Source organism: Phymastichus coffea, unplaced genomic scaffold (genome assembly GCF_024137745.1).
Source record: "Phymastichus coffea isolate CEN01 unplaced genomic scaffold, Cenicafe_Pcof_1.1 PCOF00031, whole genome shotgun sequence".
NCBI classification, from domain to species: Eukaryota; Metazoa; Arthropoda; class Insecta; order Hymenoptera; family Eulophidae; genus Phymastichus; species Phymastichus coffea.
Window position 1 is genome coordinate 2,462,714 of NW_026706842.1, and position 24,020 is coordinate 2,486,733.

Sequence of the window (24,020 nt, forward strand, 5' to 3'; positions counted from 1 at the left end):
TACCATTCTATCTGCTTCTTTTAATCAGTCTACAATTTATAAAGAAGGAAATAAGGCACACACAGTTTTCATTTGGTTAATGGGCAAAATTTTGGTTAATTTTTATAACAGTACTGGCAATGCCTTATATTGAGGATAAATATTTTTTCCAATATTATTTTATGTACGTTTACTTAGATTATTGGATTGTACAATTTTTATTATAAGAAAGATCAAAAGCTCAATAACCCAATATCGTTGCAAGATATTACGTTCGCTACAGAAAAGCTTTTTTATTAGTATTGGACCTGACACAAACAGTTGCTATTGTTGAAATAATTCTTTCCTCGTCGATAATCAATTCATATTAATCATATAAAAATGCGATCCATTCTAAATCTATTGTCTATGTATGTTACGCGGTAGCGGGAACTTGGTTTTGAGAGTCTTATACGTATTTCAAGCAAAAGTTGCGTGAATGCGACAAAGCGAAAAGGCAGTGTGATAGGAAACTGGTAGGAAAGCAGGATGAAATATATTTTGGTCGGGCTCGTCAGACGCTTCGAATGATTGACTCTAAAGTGCTGGCTAGCTTTGACTCTTGTCACAACTAGACTTGACTCTCGCTCTTATCCATTTGCTTTACTGGAACTTCCCCCTTCCCTCCCTTGCCTTCCCTCTTTTCTCTCACTTTGTCGAGAGTCATCAGGTGCTTCGCAAGCTCTACAGGCTTTTTGCAGGCGCGATATCCGACACTGATGCGTGAGCAATTTTCTCGCTGAGGCTGCACTCGAAAAAGTTATACGTGGAGACGGCGATAGTACGAGATTGCCGAGCGAGCGGCGCGCAATGAGGGGCGGCTGCATTATGAGCGACACGTTCGACAAACTTCTTGCCCATAACAGCACAATTCTCCAAAGTATTATAGTTTGCAAGTGCGCTTACAACTATTTTCTCTACCGCTTCTAAGTGTACCTGCTTGCAAACAGTCCTTATCTAACTGCGCCTCTCAATAAATTTTATATTTTCTCCGAATTACTAACTTTAACGGCTTGTTAGAGGCGAATTTTACTACTTTCATCGTCGTATGGAGTGTGCATTTCGACTGACTGATATTGATCGACGAATTGAAATCGTCGTGCGATGAATTTGTGGGGTATTATGTCTATGACTGACGGCACGGCAATGCTACAATCGGATCAAATCAGCTGAAGAGCAAATACAAATGTGACGCCGGGCCAAGAATACTCCTGCGAGCAAAATACTGGTGGGCATTGCAAATCTATCGCCTGATTGCCGATACAATAAAGTTGGTGCGGTGCATGCATTGGTCGTGGCAATAAGCGGGAGAGGTGAAGCCGGTTAGGCGCGCCCGCGAGCAGACTAAGGTGGAAATGGGAAACGAGGAGGCACAAAGTTTGAAGCAATTAGAAAGAGCTCCGAGTTCACTTGATAAACAGCTTTGACAAGGGAATCCTCTCGCGCACTATTTGTCTTGGGTTCCAGCAGGGGATTAAATGAGATTATCAGCGAGGGGGTTGCGAGGCGAGCGCGGAGGAGGGCTGCCGCAAGCGAAATGTGCATAAGCATCGCGGGCGCGGCGGCCGCAGCGACGCCGCTTATGCTGCAACGCTCATTTTCCGTCTAAGACGTGACGCGCGCAATTGCAGTTGGCAACAATCCGCTAAGCTCAAGGCTCTCGAGAGCTCCTTCAGAAGCCTAACAATGCCCATAGATCCGCAACTAGGCCGCCTAATTGCCGAGGAATTATTCGCCCCCCCCCCCCCCCCCCTCCGCCCATACCTCTCCACCCTATCCCGACTAAGAGAAGGTTAAAAGTCATGGAGCACTGCGAGAAGAATGAAAGAAAAGCTAGCACTGGCCGTTTTCAACGGAAGAAAGGAAAAGTCGCACAATCGCACAGGTCTATTAATGCCCCGCCCCTCTCGCTTTTTCTTCCTTGCCTTCCTTCTTTTCTCAGCGAGCCAATAAGCCAGCGATATAACCGCGCAAAAATGAGCAACTGCATCGGCTCCTCTTTTGTTTTCATAAATGCGCTCATTTAACGATGCCTCCGCCACATTAAGCGAGCCGGCGAAGCAGCTACCCTGCATTCGTTAATTACCAAGGTAATGCGCGCACGCACCACACTCCGTTCCCCTTGCTCGCGATTGTTGCGGCGCCGCCAGCTCGACCAGTCGCTTTCCCGTATTTTCCTTTACGTCCTGGCAAAGCCACCTTTTTTATTGTCCTCCTTCTCGTTCTACCCTCCGGCTGGATGGCTGGCTACTGCTGTCGTTGCATTTTTGTTTCTTGCAATTAAGGCGCCATCTCTCGTTTTGTTGACCCTGTCTCGCTATATGTGGAAGCCAAGTTAAACTTATAAGCTTGCACGACCCTATCGTATACGTTCCACTAAAATTGAAATACTTTTAAATTCGTCAACGCGCTGGGAATACGTAGTAATAGTACATTTTAAGGTGCCGCCAGAATATTATGCCGAGTAATAAGAGCGGCACCCAGGAGAAAAGCACCAACGCAGTTTAGATATTCGCGCAAGAGACATAGCAGGATAAAAATACTAATAGCTGTATAAGAATCAATAGGATCCGGTCGGATCTCGCATACCGCTGCTCGTAATAAGCCAACCAGTGCCAATTTCCGGTTGATCACCTTCGGCCCAAACTTCAACGAGACTTTAGAAAGAGACCCTCTAACCGAGACAGCGCGTTTATGATTCTGAACATTGGATTAAAACCACTGACTAACTGAACTGTTTTCATGAACAATTTGAATTATAACGATAGTTTCCGATAATTGGCTTTAATACTACCCTTTGCGCGGTAAGTCGACATCATTGTCTTGCAAACCTATGGGTAAGATTACCGATTGTTGCTAAAATAGTGCTTCGGTCGACGTGAAAAAAGACTGTATCTGTCAAGTTAAACACAATAAAGAAGACGACTGCGAATATAATTTCCTCAGTGTTTTGTTGACAAAACAAAGAAAGCTCCGCTGCTGTATACAATATCTAATTACCTTTGTGTAATTGTTTCGTAAATTAAAATCTCAAATCAGCGTGCCTCGAGTGCCGATCTATACGCAGGGTGTAGCTCCCATAAACAAGATGCACGGTGACAAGCAAATACTGCATACACTCTCTTATCGTTACTATATGCATGTTTTTGTCTTTAATTTTCTGTTTTATTTTAGAATACACTGAAAATCCTGCATACCCATTACAGCTGCAGATATTTGTCGAGCGAATCATCAACATTGTTCTGTTGTCTCATACGTTGGCTTTCTTTCGATTCAACTTCTTTTTTCACATTGCATACGTAGAATCGCTGATTGTGAAAGCAGTTTTTTTTTCACGCTAACAATACATTACCTCGTGTATCTTTTTCTGTGCTTCGTCGGTGGAAGAATGTTGATGTGATGTTTTGCAGCGAAAAATCGCAGAGGGTACAACTCGATGTTTTTGATCACTCATATGTCAAGATAATTAATGAGATCGTCATGAGTGCTCGGAAACACAGAATTTCTTTTTATTTCGCGTAATTGAAAGAATCTAATAAGACAATAACGAGAGAAAGACGAAGAGTGCGCGCAACAAAAGAATAAAACAACCATTGTGAAAAATTCGAAAGAATTATTAAAGAAGTAGAGCAACAAAAGGTTATTCTATTAGGAAAAGCGTCTTCATTCATTAGATAGATATATTTTCGTCATTAAGTTTTAACGACAGGGAGTCCACAAAAATGAGAATATTACTCATGCATATTTAATATGCCGTTGGGTTCTGACAATCGATTGATGCCTTCTTGCTAGCACATCACGATGGCTAGCGATATCTTGTTACCTTGAGCAGTCGCTCATCGCAGCCCGGCGAACGCCCTCGTAATTTGACGGAATGAACGTCAAATTAACGGCTGGCTATAACTCCGAAGGCTTGAGGTTTAACTCGACATAAATTTTCGATATGACAAGTACGTCGAGCGCCTTCCAAATAGCCACGAAAGTGATCGAACACTTGGTCTATTAGTTTCGGCGGCTTGCTGGCTTTCAATTTCATTATATGAGCTTTCATTTTGAGTTTGATTAATTGAAAATAGGCTGTTCTCGCGGCTCACATTTGTTTCTTTTCTTTCAATCATAGATTGTCATTGAATTGATTACTAATTAAGCAATATAGTGAATTGTCTACTCAGTAATCTCTACCTACAACCAACAACTTTATGCAAACATAACGTTTGACGACGATTCGTTATATTAGATGCAGTTAAAATCAAAAGCTTCTAATTACAGTGCATTGTATAATGAGGACTTCCCTCGAAATTGCAGTGCTTCCACTATGCTCTTATGACACAAACAGACGCAATATTTCCATGTTGAAATTCGCCAAATGGTAACGCTGAATGTCGTTGCAATTAACCGATGGATTGATTATCGGAAGACACTGTCTGGCAAAGCTTTGAGGTGCTTTGGGCATCGTCGAATCGTTAAGATGGATGTAACTGTAATGAAGAGCTTGACGTTGACGCGATCGAGAGGAGGCCACCGCCACACGGATCATTTTACCGCGAAAAATAATAATTCGCGGGCTGTTCGCGATTGCGAGGAACGAGCACGAGAATCGGCATAAACACTTGATTCGGGCTTATTTCAACACTCACTGGGGCTCGATCTCGAAACTGCACTTATTTCGCTCTCGAGGGATGAATGATTTGGGCGGCAAGGCAGGTTACGTGAGAATGAAAGGCAGAAGAGGAAAGGGGGGAACTAACTGGGTTATACGCCCGGGAGAGCGAGCTCATCTGGAGGGCGTCCGTCGCGCCGACGAGCTGAGAAAGAGGGGCAGCACGTATTGGCGCGCGCGCGTCCGATGGGTAGTCGTATCGGACGACGTCGACGGCCCTCTCGAGGAATCCATTCGGTATCGCTATATATGAACCGAGCCAGCCACTTGCCCACTTGTCCACCGATGCCCACGACCGTGTTTTCGCTCCTAGCCCGTTTCTCCCTCTCCCTCGCACATATATCTATATACCTCAAATCCATTTCGACGCTTGTCGCACTTGTACCAGCTATATACGGCTGCTGCCTTATTTTATTTACCCATTCATTTTCGCGCTACGTATCCTTGGATTTATATTCGATTCTGCTCTATGTTAGCAGCACATGATGCCGAATGGACTTGCTGAAGAGAAAAATAACAATCGTTTCAAAAATATTGCCAATTCATCTCCACTCCGCTTCCTCTCACACATTTATTCATTTTAATCAACGTTTCTTTTTAATATTTTTATATCTTTTATTAAAATCTATTGATTATAGATTTTGAATTGTTATGATTATTTTAATGTATTTTAACAGTTAGAAATTTGACAAAATTTCCGGTGGGTAGCACGGTTTCATCTAGTCATTTTACTATCTCTATGCTTTTGATCTGCTACACAACTGGTCAAATGGGTATGTTTATTTTTCACGATATTTCTTCATATTCAACATTTATTCGATTCAGTACGAAAAGCGCATATTATATGTACTCACTTTCATGCAATCGGGTGAGGGTAGTTTTATAATTGATCGCGTGATATTTTATTTGAAAGCTGCTGATATAAATTTTAAAACAATGTTATTTTAAATTGACAGACTAAATAATTAATACTCATGCGTTCAGTAAAATAGGGGACAGAGTTAGTGCTGGAAAAAATAAATAGGGTAGACCATGAACATTATTTATCCATAAAAGAATTGATGTTGATGAAGGTATAGGCTGGACAGAGAGGGGGGTGTAAAAAACTTTAGTCGTAATTAGGGATAAAGCCCCTGTCAGGCCGAATACAGAGAGCGGAATGGACAAACTTCAAACTTAATATAAACTGTGGTACTTTCAGGGCAGGTCGAGCTGCCGCTTTTACTTTTCATTGGGTAAAAACAGTTGAATGAGTCCTTACCGTTTCATTGCGTAAAATTTAAGTTGTTGATAACTTCATGCATATGTACATAAAGACATTTCTGAAATATGATATATTCCGATTTGTAATACTTAAAAAATTTTCAATGCTTAATTTATTTCACCTCGCCATTTATTCATATTTAAAATTCGTTAAAAATTCGTTTATTTATAAGGCGATTAGTGCGCGATCATTAGGCTTAGGATTTTTACAATATCGCCGGGAAAGGGGCTTAGAGAGGCATAACAATGTTATATTGATTTCCTCTGGAGTATGCAAAATATAAAATCTATTATTCAGCTTTAGATAAAGTATAGCTATCAAGCATGAAACATAAGCTTAAAGTAAATGCATTGATAAAAAGATTGAAAATAACATCGGGTAGAATCATGAATTCAAATGCAAAACAAGAGAAGAAAAAACATCAAGCTTTACCGAGAAATAGATAAAATGTTTGTGAAAGATAAACGGATGCTTTAATTTGCTAAAGCTTGCTCAAGTTATGAGTTAAATAGAAAGAGGAGTATAATTCTTGGGTAACGCGTTCTCCGCTCCAACCGCACCAACGCCTTCTTTGTTTTTCGACAAACGTTCTCGTTTGTTCCCCTTCTTTTTTCAGTCTAGCAAACTTTGCCCAAGTATTTTTCTCGGGATTAGTGTGCACACGACTGATTATTATTCTGTTTCAATGCAGTAGATTTGAGCCTGCAATTTTCCTTACATTACCATCAATTCTCCGTGTTTTTCCCTGACATGTTTTTCTCCAACACTTAAATTTCTCTTTCGCCGTTTGCTGCATGCCTCTGTCTCTGCCTCTATATATCTTTGGCAGGGTTTGTTTCAGCTCGCAGGTATAATTAGTCAAGTTATCCTGCCACAGCTGCAAACTCGTTTTATTACGTGGTTAGCGCTCTCGCACGGCGCCATTATATACGTACACGTGAAACGTTCGCGCGCTAGAGAAGAAAAGCTTTGTTCAAACTCTCGATGAGATGGAACTGCCTAGAAATGTTAGCTCATTCAGTCGACCTACTTGTAAATTAACAACCTATCCTTTGCCACCTAATTGTATAATTGCAATTCAAACCTCGACTCTTGTTGAATCGAGCTGCCCCAACGACTTTTTCTGTGACTAAAATATGTCAATCAATACTAGTATCCTTACCGTGATCCACAAAACGGAATTGAACGTGCGCTCTTTTCATGAAAAGTGATTAAGCGAAATGGACGTTTCTAGTTATCTAATGAATTCCACTTTAGACTTCCTAAGCGTAATACGAGTAATGAGTATAGCTGGAGCTTGTCGCATTGCAATTGTTCACAAGAGTTTTAAAAGCCAAAGGAAAAAAGCATCAAATTGCAGCGAAGCTCGTCTGGACCTGAGAACAAATTGGTAGATCAGCTGTATTTATAGATGGTCCATGTTGCATAGAGTGCGAGTACCAGTTGCTGTGACATGTAGCAGCGGAGTGGTGAGCGTGGTTTTGCGTGTTAATGAGAAAACGGAACGAAGAGATGGCGATACAACTGGCGAACGTATACTACGCTCGGTTTTTGTTTTTATTCGTATACTGCGACTTTCGCCTTTGTATCGTTTAATTCAATTGCCGAGGGGCAAAATACTAAATTTGCATGAAATGTCGAGATCAAAACGTCACTGACGTAGGTTATTAAGTACAGATGCACAACGACTCGTTGACAATCTCCTCGTTCACTGGCATAAAAAAATTGTCCAAGCTGGTGTCGCGTAATATTAAAATTGTGAATAAAATAATTATTCAGGCTAGTTAGCTACTTTAAGTTTAAAACGTTCTGTATCAAGATCAAAATTGCAAATTTGTCGTCTTGATTTCATGAAATATATAAAAATTTTGGTGGCGAGCAAAATTTTGTTTCGAAAGCTTGTATCTTAGAAACTGTATTAACATGCATATTTTTCCTTTACAGCTTGTCGGCGGGGAATTCGATATGGAACTGAACTTTGTGATACAAGATGCACAGAATATAAGGCACATGTTGGAGCTTCTTGATCACTGTCCACCAAACTTACAGGTGCGTTTTAACAGATTTTTCCAATGTACATACTTACGAAGTTAGGTTCATCAGTTCGTATACCATCGAAGACTGACAAAGAAAAAAAGATTGATTCCGTTGTAAACAGTTTGAGTGCAAATTAGTCGCCCGTGCCGAACGATGCAAACTTTGTTGGACGCTCGAATAAAGATCGCACGAAATTCAGAAGCGCGAGAGCAAGGGTGAGCTTGGATTGGATGAGCTGGAGCTAGCTATCGGCGCGCGCCGGTAATGAACATTCGAGAGGCTGCCACGCCGAGAAAGAGAGTATCGGCTAGCGCTGGAGTTACTAAGCCAGGTCAAGATCGGCTTTATCCTCTTGGCAACCGTTAAACTTTTTCGCGAGAGAGAGCGAGAAAGAGAGAACGCGAAGGGACGAGCGAGCTGCAAGCTTTCCATCCCGCACTTGCGGAAGCTCCAAATCCAACTCTAGCCAGAGCTTCGCGAGAGCGTCGAGCTCCAAGTTCTGTTTCGGCTTTGCCTAATCCTCCGAAAAAGTTATTTCCCGTAAATATATGTACGGCGCGGCAGCGCGGCGGCGCGACGGCGCGACGGCTCGCCCTTGTATTTATAGAGCTGTTTGCTCGACGCACACGACAAGTCGTAGCTTCCAAAATACACGCTAGCTCGCGGAAAACATCGACAATGGAAAAGCAGTGGTCATCGTTGCAAACGCGCGATCTACCTCTCTGTGGTTTTCACATAGCGGGCTCGAGCTGCACGAGTGCGCCTCATACACGTATATTTTTGTCTGAAACTCGAGTTAGACTGCAGCAGTGTGGCACAGGGATTCCGTCGGGAAACAAATAGCTCGGATCGGGCAAGGAGTGCAAATCGTAAATTGGAGCTTTCACAGATGAGGAAATATACGGATTTAGTTGAGGGCGTCGCGAGCGACTCACATCCGAGAGAGCTGTCGAGCGTGAAAAACGGGGCCTACCCATAGGCAACCTCGATTGTGGAATGAACTCGTTAGACAAATTTTGCACGATCGAGCGAGAGCTTATGTGGCAGTTATTAATCTAGATGAGTGAGACCCCTCAAAATCTGTTTTTTTTCAGCATTTTTTTGACTCTTATAAAATCTCAAGTTTTTAAAATAATGCTGTATTGCTTTAGAATTTCCAACTTGTTATTAGTCTAGAATTTTACTTTATTTGTTGTGTATACTGAGGGATACCAACAATTATTTTCAAAGATATAGTACTTGTTTTCGATCTATTTCTTAGCATAGGTTTCGATGGAGTTATTGGATTTAGCATAAAGCCTATTTTCAAAGCGCTATAAACAAAACCCTGTGATCGATCCAAGCGACTAGCAGCGTAAACATTCATTTCTTTCAAATCCCAAGCCAATCCAATATTATTTTTAAAACTTGTGATTTGATAGCTACCGAAAAAATACAATCCCAGTTTACTTTTCATTGTTCACGAATACATTTTTCTTGTTTATGACATAAGCGGCAAGAAAAAAAACTTATCCGCAAACCGCAGGATGGAAAAAATTTTTCAATTCTCGGAGCCCCAAAATTGCATTTTCGGGAATTTACTGATATGATACGCGATAGATTTTTTGCTCCATCTAATCCTATGCAGATCGCTCTGTCTCTCTCTCTCTCTCTCTCTCTCTCCTTTGGGCGCGTGATCCTTGAAATGTTAATGCTGTTAAGGCAGTTTCCACGTAGCACTCCGTTCCTCCTTCTCTCGTTTGTGCACCTGAGGATATTGCATCACGCTCAGCAACAGCTGACCTCTAACTATGCAGTCTCTAAAGGGACGTCATTTTGTCAAGCTGACATTTGACACGCCTACCTACTCCAAATTCAATACCTTTATACCTATAGGCCTTGCATTATTGCACTTTTTATATCCACTCGCTCATCCGTTTAACCATGTAAACTTTTCTTTACTCATCGTATTATGCAGTTTCGTTTGAGTGATACAACATAATAATAGTCAGACAAATTTCATTTTTTAGTTGAAAACTTAATTACTCACCACTTTGGATAAATAAATGCAATGCAAATTTATTTACGATTTTTTGCAAGTTAGGCATTAAATAATTTAAAAAACAATAGAAAATATGAGAAGAGTGGTAGGATCTAGGTGAGTTTATCAGCATCGTTAAGCAGTAGCTGTGGAAAACCGATATCGTAAATAAAACTGACAGCTTTTCTTCTTACGCGTACGGCAACATAATTCCTACGAGGGTAAGAAGTCTATTTGGTGGCCGGTATTTTTCGCGCGGTGTCCAAAGCTTCAACTACGTCGGAAGAGGTGAGAGGGACTGAAATGAATGGGCGGTCCACCTTTCTGCGCCAAGCTGTAACTCGCGTACGCAAAAAAATATCAGTTTTTTGTCAAGCTAACTTTGTAGAAAAAGCGACGCCTTATTATTTATTGAACAATGCATTTTCATGAATACTAATGTAAATCTTATTTTTTTGAAAAGTAAGCACGCTCGAGCGGAAACGCTAGTATTTTTCCGTTTTATGATTCTAGAACGAGATACCCGTTATACAGTTGACGCGAACTGCAGCTAGAATCGAAATTGGATCACATAAATGTGCAATCAGGTTTGCTGTTACTCAGATCAAAGGTGCATATCGCATGTGTGTAACTGCCACGTATTAACTTTGGCATATGACTACACAGCATCCGCAATTATAAATTCAAATGTGCCTGATTATAATTCAACAGTAACATCAATTGTTTGCCCGAATGTATTCTAGTCGGTATGGGATATTATTCTAAGTGAACTTGGTTGACTTTATTAATTAATTAATACATATGTATTACTGTTGCGCAGAGAAACAAAACGTATTATTTTTATTGATAATTCCAAATAATGCGTAAATATCTAGATTAAAAGTACAAGCGTTAACAGCAAGTCAATCTTAGCCTCGAAGTATAAGTACATTTTTGCATGCATTTACGTATTCGTTGAGAGCTACGCATTTTCGAAAAGCTTGGGAAACTTTTCTGAATCTGTACATTGATCGAGTGAATTAGCGAGTAAGTAAAAGCGGAACGTGAGAGAGAGATAAGTAAGTAGGTACAGATTGTAGCAGTACTTTCGAGTAAAAAAGTTTTGCTTTTAACATAGACAACTTTGAAGTTTGTTATTCGTTGGTTTTGAAAATCATTGAGAGACATAAGTTTATGCACCAGAAATACAAAGCAGTAAAAAATTAAATGCATTTAGAAATTAAAGTACGAAAGGAAATATAGTCCCCGGTCTGGCTGCGGTATACATCTAGTCGGCAATGAAAAGTAAAGTTGTGTAAAAGTATGCACGAAGCAGATGCAGGGGTCTTATCTGTTTGACGGTTGGCGAGTCACACAATGGCCAAAGTTTCACTGGGAGCTTCTGAGCTATGCCGCGCAGTAGCGCGAGAAACATAATGATTCAAAGTCGCTGAAAGATAGAAGAGAGAGAGAGAGAGAGAGAGAGAGAGAGAGAGAGACAAAGAGAGAGAGAGAGAGAGAGAGAGAGACAAAGAGAGAGAGAGAGAGAGAGAGAGAGAGAGAGAGAGAGAGAGAGAGAGAGAGAGACAAAGAGAGAGAGAGATCTGAGGGACATCGGCGACGACAACTCAGCTTTCTTCTTTTTTAATGAAAGCAGAATGAGGCTTGATTGCGCGCCTATAGACGTGCCTAGCTAAAATCGTATATAAGTATATATACGTGGTGGTACAAGCAAAAGTGAGATACAAGTGTCTTTCTTCCGCTTCGTTTCGGTCATCTTGCTAGCCTCCTTCGGTAGAATTCGCTTCCGGCTACACACGCATACGTTAGCCAAGAGAAACAGTTACGCATCTCCATCCAAGTTCGTTCTCTGCAAAGTACGTAACAATTTGAATGCACGCTGCCTCAATAGCTGGAGGGGCAAGCTATATTGTATTTTTTTATTTCTGTCTCTGGCAGATTGTTGAGCTACCCTGTACTTAACTTTTTTATCAAGAAGAAAACACATTTCAAGAAACGAGAGGAGTGTTTAGAGAAGCGCGAATGATCCCGCAGTGTAATAAAGTTAGTTGAGTATTCTCAAGAGTTTCATAAACGAAAGCGCCAGTGTAGCTTTTGGCAAAGAGCGGCTTCCTTGAGACAAATTTCCTGTTCCGCGAATGGCCCACTCGTCAAGTTCAAGAACAAGATAGCGAACGAGCGGTGAAGATTAACTCTGTCTTGGCGCTACAGGCTGGGCTATATAGTTTCTTGGCTTTCCCTTGGCGATAGAGCTGGCAATAGAGCGTAATTTCCAACTCCAATAAGAAAAAAACGAGTGATTGTATTGACCGACCAGACGCAATTTTGCCACTCTCGCGTAAATATTTGTGTTACTTTCTCTGTCTCTTTCCCCTACTTTCATCTTCATTTTTCCCTCGACCTCGTCACCCTCTAAGCGCGCCCTTCTTCCTCATTTCTAGCTTGTGTTTTTTCTTCATTTATTTTTTGCTATCTCCTTGTTGTTGCCGTCTCTTTGAAACATTTAAATTTGTAACTAAAAGAGACGTACAAAGGGTTTGCCCGCCTTTCATCTCTTTCGTTGTCGTCGTGTCGACTAACAATATCACACGACGTTTTCCATGTTGTTGTATTATTCTAAAGACTAAAGATCAAAAAACTCATCAAAGTTTTGCCAACTCTAGATCTTGACAGAGACAGCACGTAATTTTGCAACGAGATTAAATGCAGATCGTATTAGTGTTTAGCGCACCGGAAATTTGAATAGCAAAGTCGCATTAATTATGAAGATTGAAAATGCTTTTCATTTACTTTTAAGCTCTTTACTCTCTCTCTCTCTCTCTCTTTCTGGCCAAGAATTTAATAAAGCAAGTGAAACTTTGCCTTGCAAATGTGCACTTTAGAATGGCAGGAAAATATAAAGAAACTTAAACGACCCCAGGCAAGCAAATACAATGTATCTGAAGTTCGCAACATTGGGTAACGACAAAAATATTTAAAAAAATTAATTCGATTTAATAACTTTATTTATTGTTTTAGATTGATGTTATTTTAATATATATATATAAAATAAGTAGTTTTATTAATAACAAATCACATACGAAAGTCCATATGTATCATTCCATACGTATGTTAAAATTCCTTGTTTTTAGATTTTTATTAGTAAAACATTATTTACTGAGATGTGTTTTTTATGAAAGACGTTATTTTAAAAGACACGTGAAATAAGTTTCGCCAATTGCATCTCTTATGAATGAGCCGTATAGCTATGTCAAAGAAACTGCTCTAGCGAAATTACCAAGTTTTTTCTTCATAACATATTATTAATACCAAAAATTATTTACTGAAGGGTGTATTTTATGGAAATTTTTGCGAAAAAGTTACCTTCCCGTAAATCATTTTCAGTTCATAATAATTCGTGAACGAAAAGCTTAGAAAATTCTTATGTAATCTGTAAAAATATTTGATAGGAGATATGATCAGCGAAACTCTTTTTACGTGTCTTGTACAAAAATATATACCAACAAAACATTTCTCAGTGAACTATTTCTGGTTAGTAAATAGTTTAAAAAGAATTTCAATTCGTTAGGGTGATTTTTAGGGGTTAAATTGGTACAACTATTTATTTTTGGCAATATATCAAGACAGTATAAATCTGAAGCATTAAATGAAGTTATTAAATTGAATTTATTTTTTGGATATATTTGTTGTTTTCCAACGTTGCGAAGGTTAGATTCATCAAATACAAGTGTAGATGTACTATATAACAATCATCAAACCTTATAGGTTTTCCTAACGATTCATCTCAGAAAAAGAAAGGCTTGCACGCTGTTGTGTTACGTGTGCCATGCAGTATATGTACTGCTAGGTAACGCCTCAACTCATTCACGCGCATCTAATATTCGCGCGTTTACATAACTTGGGAAGAGTTCGAGGGCGAGCGCGCACATTTCCGCGCGTGAAAGCATTTACGCGCTGACTGTTTTTGGCGAGCTTTTTGCCTTGTGGCTGACTAACGCGCAGCTGGCTTATGCCACGTTATTAGTATGCACCCCCGGTCCTTGCCTAATGGCTTCCGGTCCACGAGGAACCAAAAGCATTATGAAGACGGACAAACTGACTGAAGAGTTGTCCGCTTGCCTTAGCCTCTCGTACCGACACATTACACGATCTATTGACTATTTTTCAAATGCCGACATTTATTTATAACATACCATTTTTTTGCCTGCACTACCCTACCACTTGGAAAACTAAACTTTTGAAATCCAAGGAAGTTTGTCCGTAAACAACATCGATTTTTTTGTCTCTTATCGCTATAGTCGAAAGAAAATTTTTCAACAGCTGATGGACGTCACTCTCCTCGTCATTGGAAATATATTTCGAAGAGAGAGAGAGATAGAGAGAGAGAGACAATTTGCTTCCATCGGACGGATTTGTCATGAAAAGTACCGAGATAAAAGCTTCCATTGTTGTTTTATTTTCTTTTCCTCTAACTCCCCTCTCATCTTCCCCTTTCCACTAGTTCCATTTCTATTTTAACGTCCAATCGAAATTTATCGACGTTCGGGGACGTTGCCTCGGTTATTTATGTTTTTGCGTACCAATATATTTATTCTGTCTGTGAAAATCAAGGACAATGGTCTTTTATTGTATATATTACATCAATTTATCAAATTCCTATGAAAGGTATACTTTCAAGCAATAAAAATAAATAGCACGCTTTTATTTTCATATCGAGCTTTTGATTAGCTAACAAATTGATTAGCTGCCATTACGCAACAGCGTTCAAAACTGAAATAATTGTACGGTTTTCATCAAATAAATTTAGCGACAGTAGCATGGTAATTTATAAGATAAAGTTCAACGTGGGCGATAGAGAGGAAGTTTTTGCTCGATACCAGAGGAGAAATAATTAGGGCACTTAAAAAGTGCGTGGGCATGAGTGAAATGTAAATATCATCTGAACGGCAAAAAAAAGGTGAACGTCGCCTCTCTCTTGACCTCTCATGCTGCTTTTCTGGGCTTGGCAGGTCAGCTAGCTGCAAGAGAATGAGAAGGATCGCGATATGAAAGCGCGTACACGAGAGAGAGAGAAAGAGGGAGAGAGCAAAGTGACGACGTAGCTTTGTATGGTTGTAATTAAAAAAAGAGGTTGGGCAAAACAATCAAGAAGCGAGCTCAATAGAGAAGGAGGGATGATTTGTATACGGCAGTCGACTGGCCCTGGTCTCGTAATATTGCGTGAGGGTTGTGCACAAGCTAGATGTGTCCTTTGTAAGCGCAGCTGGCAGCCAGATTATTATGCCGATGCCTAAACAACACAGGTAGACTGTGCGGTGACAGGCAAGATTCATCCTCGTCTCATTCAATGTCGGGCAGCCGTCCAGACCATAATCATAACCGACACAAGAGTCGTGCAATGCAAAGTCGATTACATTCAGTTTGGCGAACTTGAATCAAATATCTGTCTTTGCGGCGGTGCATAGCTATGAAAATCCAATGAATGCGACCGCAACGGACGCAAGTTGAAACACAGCGAGATGTCAAACCGATGCGTCGCGTCGCGCTGCCGCAAGTTCGTTTGTTCGGGAATTCCAGGATTCGCGTTGGAAAAAGTCCGTCGCAACGAAACGAGCGCGTGCTAAGGCATAATTAGAAACAATTGAACAGCTGTCACGGCGCAAGTTGACGCGTTAAGGTATAAGCGCTGCAAGCGGCTGCGGAATGAGCTCGGTAAGATGGCCAAGCCGAGATCCTCGGAAAGCTGGCGCGAGCGCGGCGCCTCGATCTAATTCGGGCTTACCTCGAGCGAATCCCGGTGGGCCACATGAGCACGGCGCTGCTGCGCGCGTCGGATCATCGAGCCGCTTATGCAAAGCGCCCGCGCGCGCTCCCGCGGCGGCGAGGGCTGCCTACTCCTTGCGACTTTGCTCTCTCCACTCTCAATCTGCAATTTTCCGATCGCAATTGCCCCGTGGCTCTTTGCGGATTGGCGGCCATCTCCTCGGGTGTACTCTTCATAATATCTTTTTGGGACTTGCCTCCTTTGGAAATGAAATTTGCGTTATCAATTGCGTCAAACTCGACTGTCTGATTAATCGATGAATAATCGAATTCTATCAACATTTCAAAACTCGCTGAATAACCTCCAATGTCGTTATTGAGCGTAAACAGTACGCGTCATGGGTAACTAGCAAATATACGTTGCATTTCCGTATTCTTACATCGATGACTAACTTTTTTATTGTTTCGCGTGAATGAGCGGAAATTTCCGGCGTTTGTCCAGTGTACAAGGTCGAAATAATTTGCGCGCTAAATTGTTCTGCTGGAAAATATACTCAATATTACTGTACGTTTCACGAGAACGTTTTCAATCAAATGCACTGTTATTTTACGTTGAATTGTCTCTGGATTGAATGAAGAATTCATCATTGGTCATTTGCCTATTATCGAAAATCCATTCAAAGATTAGGAGTTGCAATTCCTTGCCTTTCCTCTAGGTTTTTATATCGGCGTGAACATACAAAAAGATAATGTACTTTTGTAAAAACTTCGAGAAGAGAGCTGCGGAATGGAAGAAGGAACAAGATAGAAGCAAAGAATTGAGAGTTCGCTGAGCAGTAAAGTCAGGCGTTGGTGCTTCCACTGATCTCTACTTATCTATTTACAAACCACTGAGTTATCCGTAACTCTGCGCGCACGGACGTACAGACGCGATCTTCCCTACAAATAATTTAGCGTTGGCTTCGCTCGTACGAACCTAATTGGCTTAGCTGAAAGGCCGCTAATATCCATAGTTTTGCGCTCATGCCTCGTCTATATTTGCAAATACGTGACTGCTAAAATACTTCTCCGTAAAGAACTACGCCGCGCGCAATCAATTCCCTCCCCACTGCATTAAGGAGTTGAACGATTTTATCCGCTTCACTGGCGTGAGATCGATAGCGCCCGTTTTTTTTTAGTTTCCATCTTTAAAAACCATAATAATCACGCGTTTTCGTGTGGCTCAATTGAGATATATAATAAATTTCAAAGGTGCGATAAATAAGTTTGGCTTAGATACCTAGGCTATTGAATTACTTAAATTTGCGATAATATTGAATGATAAAGGCAGTTGTAAATCAGTAGCGTCAAAAGGCAAGAAGGATGCAGTCATTGAAGTGTCGACTTGAGTTCGTGTTTCGTTACTTTTACTGTCTGTCTATGAGCCGTCGTCGTCTCGACGCAAACCAGCAGACAAGAAGAAAAAGAAAGCATCCAGTGAAGCGAGGAGATGAACGCGTTTTCTCTCTGACGCTCTCTCATCTGCCTGTTCCTCTTATCAATAGCCGAGACTGGTTCTTTCAGTTTCTCTCTCTGTCGTCATTGAATTATCCCAATTGCCGGCGAAGACGAGCTTGAATAAAGGGCTGCCGGCAGACGTAGGAGCTGTAGCAGCAATCTCGTCTCTCGAGACACCTGCTCGGCAATCCCGCGCTCATTGCGAGCCACGTCACTTTGATGTATTCATCTGGATTCCGTGCGCGCAGACAGAAACTTCTTCCGCGCTATCATTTGTCAGCATTAAGTCGAGCTTTCTAGCTCCCCCTCACCTTTCGCAGAAGAATGACTTTATTTCGGATTACTCCCTGCTTTGAGAGTACAACTTGAAAAAGATAACTGTATAGCCAGATCGCTCCTGCAAGATACTTGTTATCGTGGGCTGAGCTCGTTGTCGCTGCTTTATTCAATTCTTAATGTGGAAGACCGTTAACAGAAGCGCTTTACCTTAACTGGCTGCCACTCGTCAATCATGGATTTTCATGTAAATTTTCATTTACAAAATAAATTATTTTAAATGGGAGATGAGTTAATGAGATAAACTGAATTTGCGTAAAAGTCAATTGATGTTCAATATTTTCTTGAAAATCTTTACAAAGACCACAAGACGATCGTATGTTAAGGCTAAGGTCGCTGGTTTAAACAGTCGACACGATGCTGTCAGTACTTGAAACTCAGATTAAAATTCAGTGCAGTTGCTCGAGAACTCACGATTTAACTTGAAATCTACAGGCTAAGACGAGCATGCAGGTATGTAGAAGGGTTTGTAATTTACCATAATTGAAAGCAAGAGCCGTAGCTAGGTAACAGGAACTCGTTGGGAGTTTCGTGTAAAAGGCAGAACGGATAGCGTGCATTGTTTCGAGTATCTTTTGTTGAGTTGCAATTTCTGCTGATGACCCGGTTGCCGCGCAGAACTTTAATTCGACAGATTCAGTTGTCAAATTATATGAGCGAACAGCTGGCAAGAATGAAAGAGAGGCAGGCAGCGAATCAGTTGTGCGTAGGTACACGGACGAGATGAAATTTTCACCGTCATCCGAGTAGAAGGGCTTTTGTGATTCCGCCGTGAAAAGAACTGAAAACAACCGAAAACCAGTGTAATTCGTCTCAGATTCTCTAGTTCGGCCTTTCGTGGTGAGCGAGACTCGAGCCGAAGTTTAATCGGGCTCACGATTAGATTTTCCGTCAGTATACTTTTCGAATTTACGAGAAGTGGAGCCGCAGCTTGAGAAATAGCTCCGCCTGGTATAGACATACAAGCATAGGGAGAAAAGCACCGTTCAGTTCGAGGACTTTTCACGAAGATTTTATTTACGCTGCTCTCTCTCTCTCTCTCTCTCTCTCTCTCTCTCTCTCTCTCTCTCTCTCTCTCTCTCTCTCGAAATGGTCTGTTTCGCTTTTTAAGATTCGATTCAGCCCCGCAAACGCGATTTATTATTTGAAACTACCGTTGACACTCTTCTCTCTTCCATCTCTCAAATATGCGCATAAAATTGACACACAGATTTTTCGAGTAAATCGTCCAATCTGTAAGGTGCATCGTTATTTTTCTTGCCTTTATCACCAATTATCTTTGTATGGTGTCTTTTGATGTATAGTGCATCGACTATCATTGAAAATAGATGAGCTTGGATAAATTTCTGATCATCCGTGATGATCGGATCAAGCGGAGAAACATAGTTTTCTATTTTAGATTATCTTTAACTGGTCAGCCACCTTAGTAGGGCACGTATAATCTATGCTAATCTGAGGGATACTCTACGCTTTGCTATAGCGGTTAATTCTCGGAAATGCCACGGCAGCGCGTCCCAATATTATTCATGCTTTAAGATTTTTATTATGCAAATCAAGTTCTTTTGTATGCATTAAGCGCCAATTTGTTTTGCAAAGCGTATTGTAGTTTCATTACTTCGTATTATTGTAAAAATACGCTCAGTTGAACTCGTTTGGTAATCTACTTCTCGTTCTTTGACTAATGTAGAGGAGCAGAAAACAATTTTTACTAAGAATAATGGTGCCATCAATATTGAAACTTCATTTAACCATGATTTACAGTTTAATATCAGAGCAGGGCATATGCATTTAATGGCTCGGTTTTTCGAGAATCTACTTTTCTCTAGACTTGTGCTGCATGCCTATCTATATTCCAAAGCTTTTACGACTTGAACAAGCTTTTCTTGCTCGTTTCGCAATTTTCCCTCATAAAATGCTTCATTTTAGCGCCGTCAATGTAAATATCTAATGTTACTTTTACGTAATAGCCTCAAGTATAATAAGTTGATGGTTATAAATCGATTTATGTTGCATTTATTTTTAGTGAAATATTTGCCATGGTTATTTTCTAAAAACTACGCCTCCCTAAGAATGGCCCTGTCTGCGGTTACGCTATTCACTGATGAAATATTAGCGAACAGGGCAGAAAATATCAAGCGATAATTCATGTTTAATTATATTGCATAATTTCGACAAGTTAACGATACCACGGCACGATATAAATGCGTACCAGCGGTTTAATAATTTCATAGTTTCTCGTCGTCAGCGGCGTCGTTGCGAGCTCCGTAATCAATTTTCTCTGCCGGCTTTATAATATCGCCAAGCTATATTAAATGCAGTCAAGCTGCAAGCAAAAAGACGAAAAACGTTATGCAATTTTCTACGAAACGATTTTCCGATAAGTAGTGAAACGATGTAGACTCGGAAAATGGTAGAATGTAAAGGCGAGAGAAACAAATTAATAACGAAGCGATTGCACAGCATCGTGGCTGGCAATGAAGTCTATCGAGCAAATATTCACCTGGCATAAGATATTTTCTGTTTAATATAGTTGACAAATCATTTTCGCTGTTTAGAAAAAGAAATATTTTTATTACAAGAGGATTACCCTTGTTGAAAGAGGCAATTACCCTCGTTACAAGAAGCATTATATTGCATGAAAAAGATTCGCTTACTATTAATTCGCCTCTTGTTGGAAGACGGCTGTCTTGCGTGTTATAAAATACAACCAAAATCATAAGACGGTAGGTAGGTGGGAGAAAGCTTTTTAAATTGAACAAGCTATCAATAAGTCGAAGCTTTAACCTTGAAGGGTTGCGAATAAGCTTGTGTTGAAAATTTCAGGGAAAACCAATTCGACGCAACTGCGAGGAGACGGCATCGAGTTGTGAGAATTTCCACTCGATTACTCGCATTCAACCGATAGCCGATTGTTACCAGCTAACAATGTGATTTCGTTTATGACAGAATATCGCCTTGATTGCTACCAATTTCTAGACTGCCTCTTTCATCTCAATCACCTTACATATATGCGCACTTTGCTATTTTGCTCGCGTCTTTATCATATATACTTCTCGCCTCGATACAAATATCGCAGCGATGAAGGACATCCTTCTAGCTTTTATCGGTGCTCTGGCTTGACGACCTATTAAAGCAGTTGATCCGATTGTCAGATCAGCAAACTCGCTTCGCTTCAACAACTCTCGACCCAAACAAAGTTACTACTTATGTAACAAAAATTCGCAACTACTGTAATTCACGTTTAATTGTCGGTCGAAAAACTTGCTTAATGAATGTTTTTCGCGAATCAATAACAGTAGCTTGACATCCACATTGCGAAACAAATAAAACTCGGTCGTGCCGTGAATTTTCACTTTGCATCCTTTTTTGCTTTTTTTTTTGTTTGTTTTTTTTTTGTTGTTTTTGTATGTTTTTTTACTGCTGACGCTGTAGCCAGGATAACGGTCGCAAGATAGCGCTTGAAACTTTTTGAATTAGGACAGTCGAGAGTACATCAGAAAATTAAAACTTTTGGCAGTGATCTCGAATATTTGATGACATAATACAAAGCTGAAATTAAATTTGAAATAAAGTTTACAGCTGGAAAAATGAAAAAAGTAAACGAAAAAAGAAGCGCGGGGTTTGGGAAACGACACGAGGGCAATGGGGGAGAGAGAGGAGTCGAAGAAAGTTGGCTCGAAAAGTCTCTGAGCTTGAAATTAGTTTTGAAACGCTCGGGCGTTGAGCTTGTTCGAGGAACCTCTCCTCCCCCCTCTCTCTGTCTGTCTGTTTTCGTCGTAGTCGCCATCTGGAGTCGCGCGCGCGCAGTTTTTCACGAGTGAGCAGAAAGACAAGACTCAGAAAAGTGCGCAGCTTGCATCGGGAATTTCATTGTGTCCGCGCCTCGAGCTGACATCTCGATTGAGCTTGAGCGAGAGCGAGAGGCGGAGTTAGCGTGTTCGTTCAACAATGCGCTGCATCTTCCGCCGGCAACCTGCCCATCCGCTCAATCTGCCATAAAACGAACGAACGATCGAACGAAGGAACGCTCGACTCTTTTTTTCCTTTTTACCGATTCTCGCTATTCGGTCGAGAATATCCTGACGAGTAAATGAAATAGCTATTGCTACTGGTCACTGTTTGTTCGGCTGTTGGTCACCTTGAAGGCTTTCGATGTTGGAGCAGCTGGCGCGTCTTGTACATATTTTTATTCATGCAATTAGAAAGTTCGCGCCAGTCGGATGTCGCGCTCGAGTGCGCCTCGAAACTCGAGGACTTTAATTGGGGCCTCGCCTCGGCTTCGTTCGGCTTCACAGCCATCCGTGAGGCAGGCGAGCTGCCAAGCGCGTTGACTTTCCGCCCCGGCGCCCTCGCGTACACAAGCGAGCTGGCGCATTTCTGCTCGGCGATCATACGGACAGGCTCGTGGCTGCGGCAACTTCTGAGCGCGCCGGCTCGGTCAGCATTCATTGGCCTCGTTAATCGCCGGCACGTTTTCGCATCGCTTTGTCCTTATTATTTTTCAGGGCACCGCTGCCACGCCCCACTTGTATCGCTCACGCGTTTGCCTTCGTTTTTCGTTTAGTGCCTTCGTTATCGCTTTTGCCCTCGGACATCCTCTTCGGCGTCTTCCGATTCATTCATAGCCGTTCATTAGGCTAACGCGCAGCCGTGGCCGCAGCAGTCTGGCATTGACGGGCGAAATGGCGTGGAAAAGCCTGAAATCCGCTGAAAAGGAGCGAAGAGAAAGAGCGCGCCACTCTATATTCACTCTCTCGCTCTATTCCGGCCCTTGTTCACGGTTTTCCTGCGCTAAAGCCGATTTCGGAAATAGCATTTATCTCCATCGGCTCGCAGTCAATAACGAGCTGGCGATAAAGCAGCCTAAATCGAAGAGGGCCTCCGAATACAAGTTTAATTCGCTCGCCGAGAGAGAGGGAGAGAGAGAGAGAGAGAGAGAGAGAGAGAGAGAGAGAGAGAGAAATAGAGTTGAACAGGTGGATTGGCTTTCCAGCAGGAGCCGCGAACAATGCTCTGATGCCGAAGCCCACTGAGATTCCCCACGGACGCACTTGGCATTGCTTTCGAATTGTGCATGATGGAAAATCGCGGTACCTTAGTCTATATTTTTCGTCAATTTCTCACAAAGAACAATTTAGCGAGCAAATTAAAATTTGAAGCTGCAGAGAGAGAGAGAGAGAGAGAGAGAGAGAGGAATATCATACCTAAGCCTGAGACGCAGGTATTTTAAAATCGGGACGGTCGAGTAAATGAGAGCTTGGTCGTGAAGAGAGCAGGCAGACGAGGCGCCGTGAAGATTCGATTACGAAAGAACAGCTGCACGAGAGTTGTTTTCAGAAAGTAGCTAGGTCCAAGGTCAGTTCTGAACAAACAAAGTGTCGAACAGTCAGAGTTGCTGCTTGAAATGGGGGACCGGCACTGATTAAACTTCAGTTTATTGTTTGTCCGAGTGACGAGAGGCACATTTGCGGCGTATAGGCTGATAGGGACGCTCCGGGCCATCGGCCGAACTCTATCAGGACGATGAGAGCTTGTCGGCTCATTGGAATATGGGCTGATTCTGGCCCGAGGTCACCGAGTGAGAGCAGTATGCGGTACGAGGGGTCTCCGGTTAACTTCATTAGCTCCAGCTTCGTGCAGTTGACCGGCTCATCCGCGCTCGGCGTCTCGCCCCTCGCGTAGGCACAGAAGCTGCTCCGACGCGCACGCACCAACGCGCTTGCCGCAGTCCTCCATACAGCCGGATATTTTCGCCAGCTTGCCAACTAGTTTGTCAGCATGGATGGCTCCCGCTCGGCTCGTAGATTAATTACCATCGCCCAGCTGATTCTAACCTCGGCTTCCGCTCCTACAGTCTGTCTTCGCCCTCTCCGCGACTGCTCAATCTCGTTCAACTATCGCTCATCGACAAACCAATACTTGCTCGAGCTTATAACTAGCCGAACAGTCGTGTACGGCTATATAACCGCAATTACGTCGCGCGAGCTCCCCGCAAGTAGATCGACTAGATTTTAGTCAGCCACATGTTGCGTATAGTTCTAATCACTCGCCACCTCCGCCCGCACCGACATCACGACGACCGACTCTGCTGTATTTAGCTGCTGCATAGCATCTCCTCAACTAAGGACCAAGGGATTCGATGAGATTCTTGCTCTCGATCGTATGTTCCATATCTGCTCGATGAATCCTTGTGATTCGCTTATCGGACTATCGATTATCGATTTGAGAATACCACGGTATAACAATTTCATATGCCGATTTTCATATGGTTGGGATTAACCAGTCAGAGCGAATACTTTGACAGCTATAATAATGCCTTGACCTTTCGGCTGAATTTCACTGCGCTTTTTCTAACTGCAATATTATGACTGAAAGACTTACCTAGTTGAAAATTGGTTTAACTGCGATCCGTAGACTACCCGTGA

General features: G+C 41.8%; 1 protein-coding gene across 7 annotated transcripts in view; it reads left to right on the plus strand.

Annotated features, from left to right (window-relative positions):
• LOC131663193 (neurobeachin) overlaps window positions 1-24,020 on the plus strand; it is a 133,012-nt gene that overhangs the window by 20,600 nt on the left and 88,392 nt on the right. For all 7 annotated transcript variants that reach the window (XM_058933400.1, XM_058933402.1, XM_058933401.1 and 4 more), the window contains exon 2: window positions 7,887-7,991. In XM_058933400.1, the coding sequence (XP_058789383.1) occupies window positions 7,887-7,991 (105 nt within the window). The remainder of the gene's footprint in view (window positions 1-7,886; window positions 7,992-24,020) is intronic.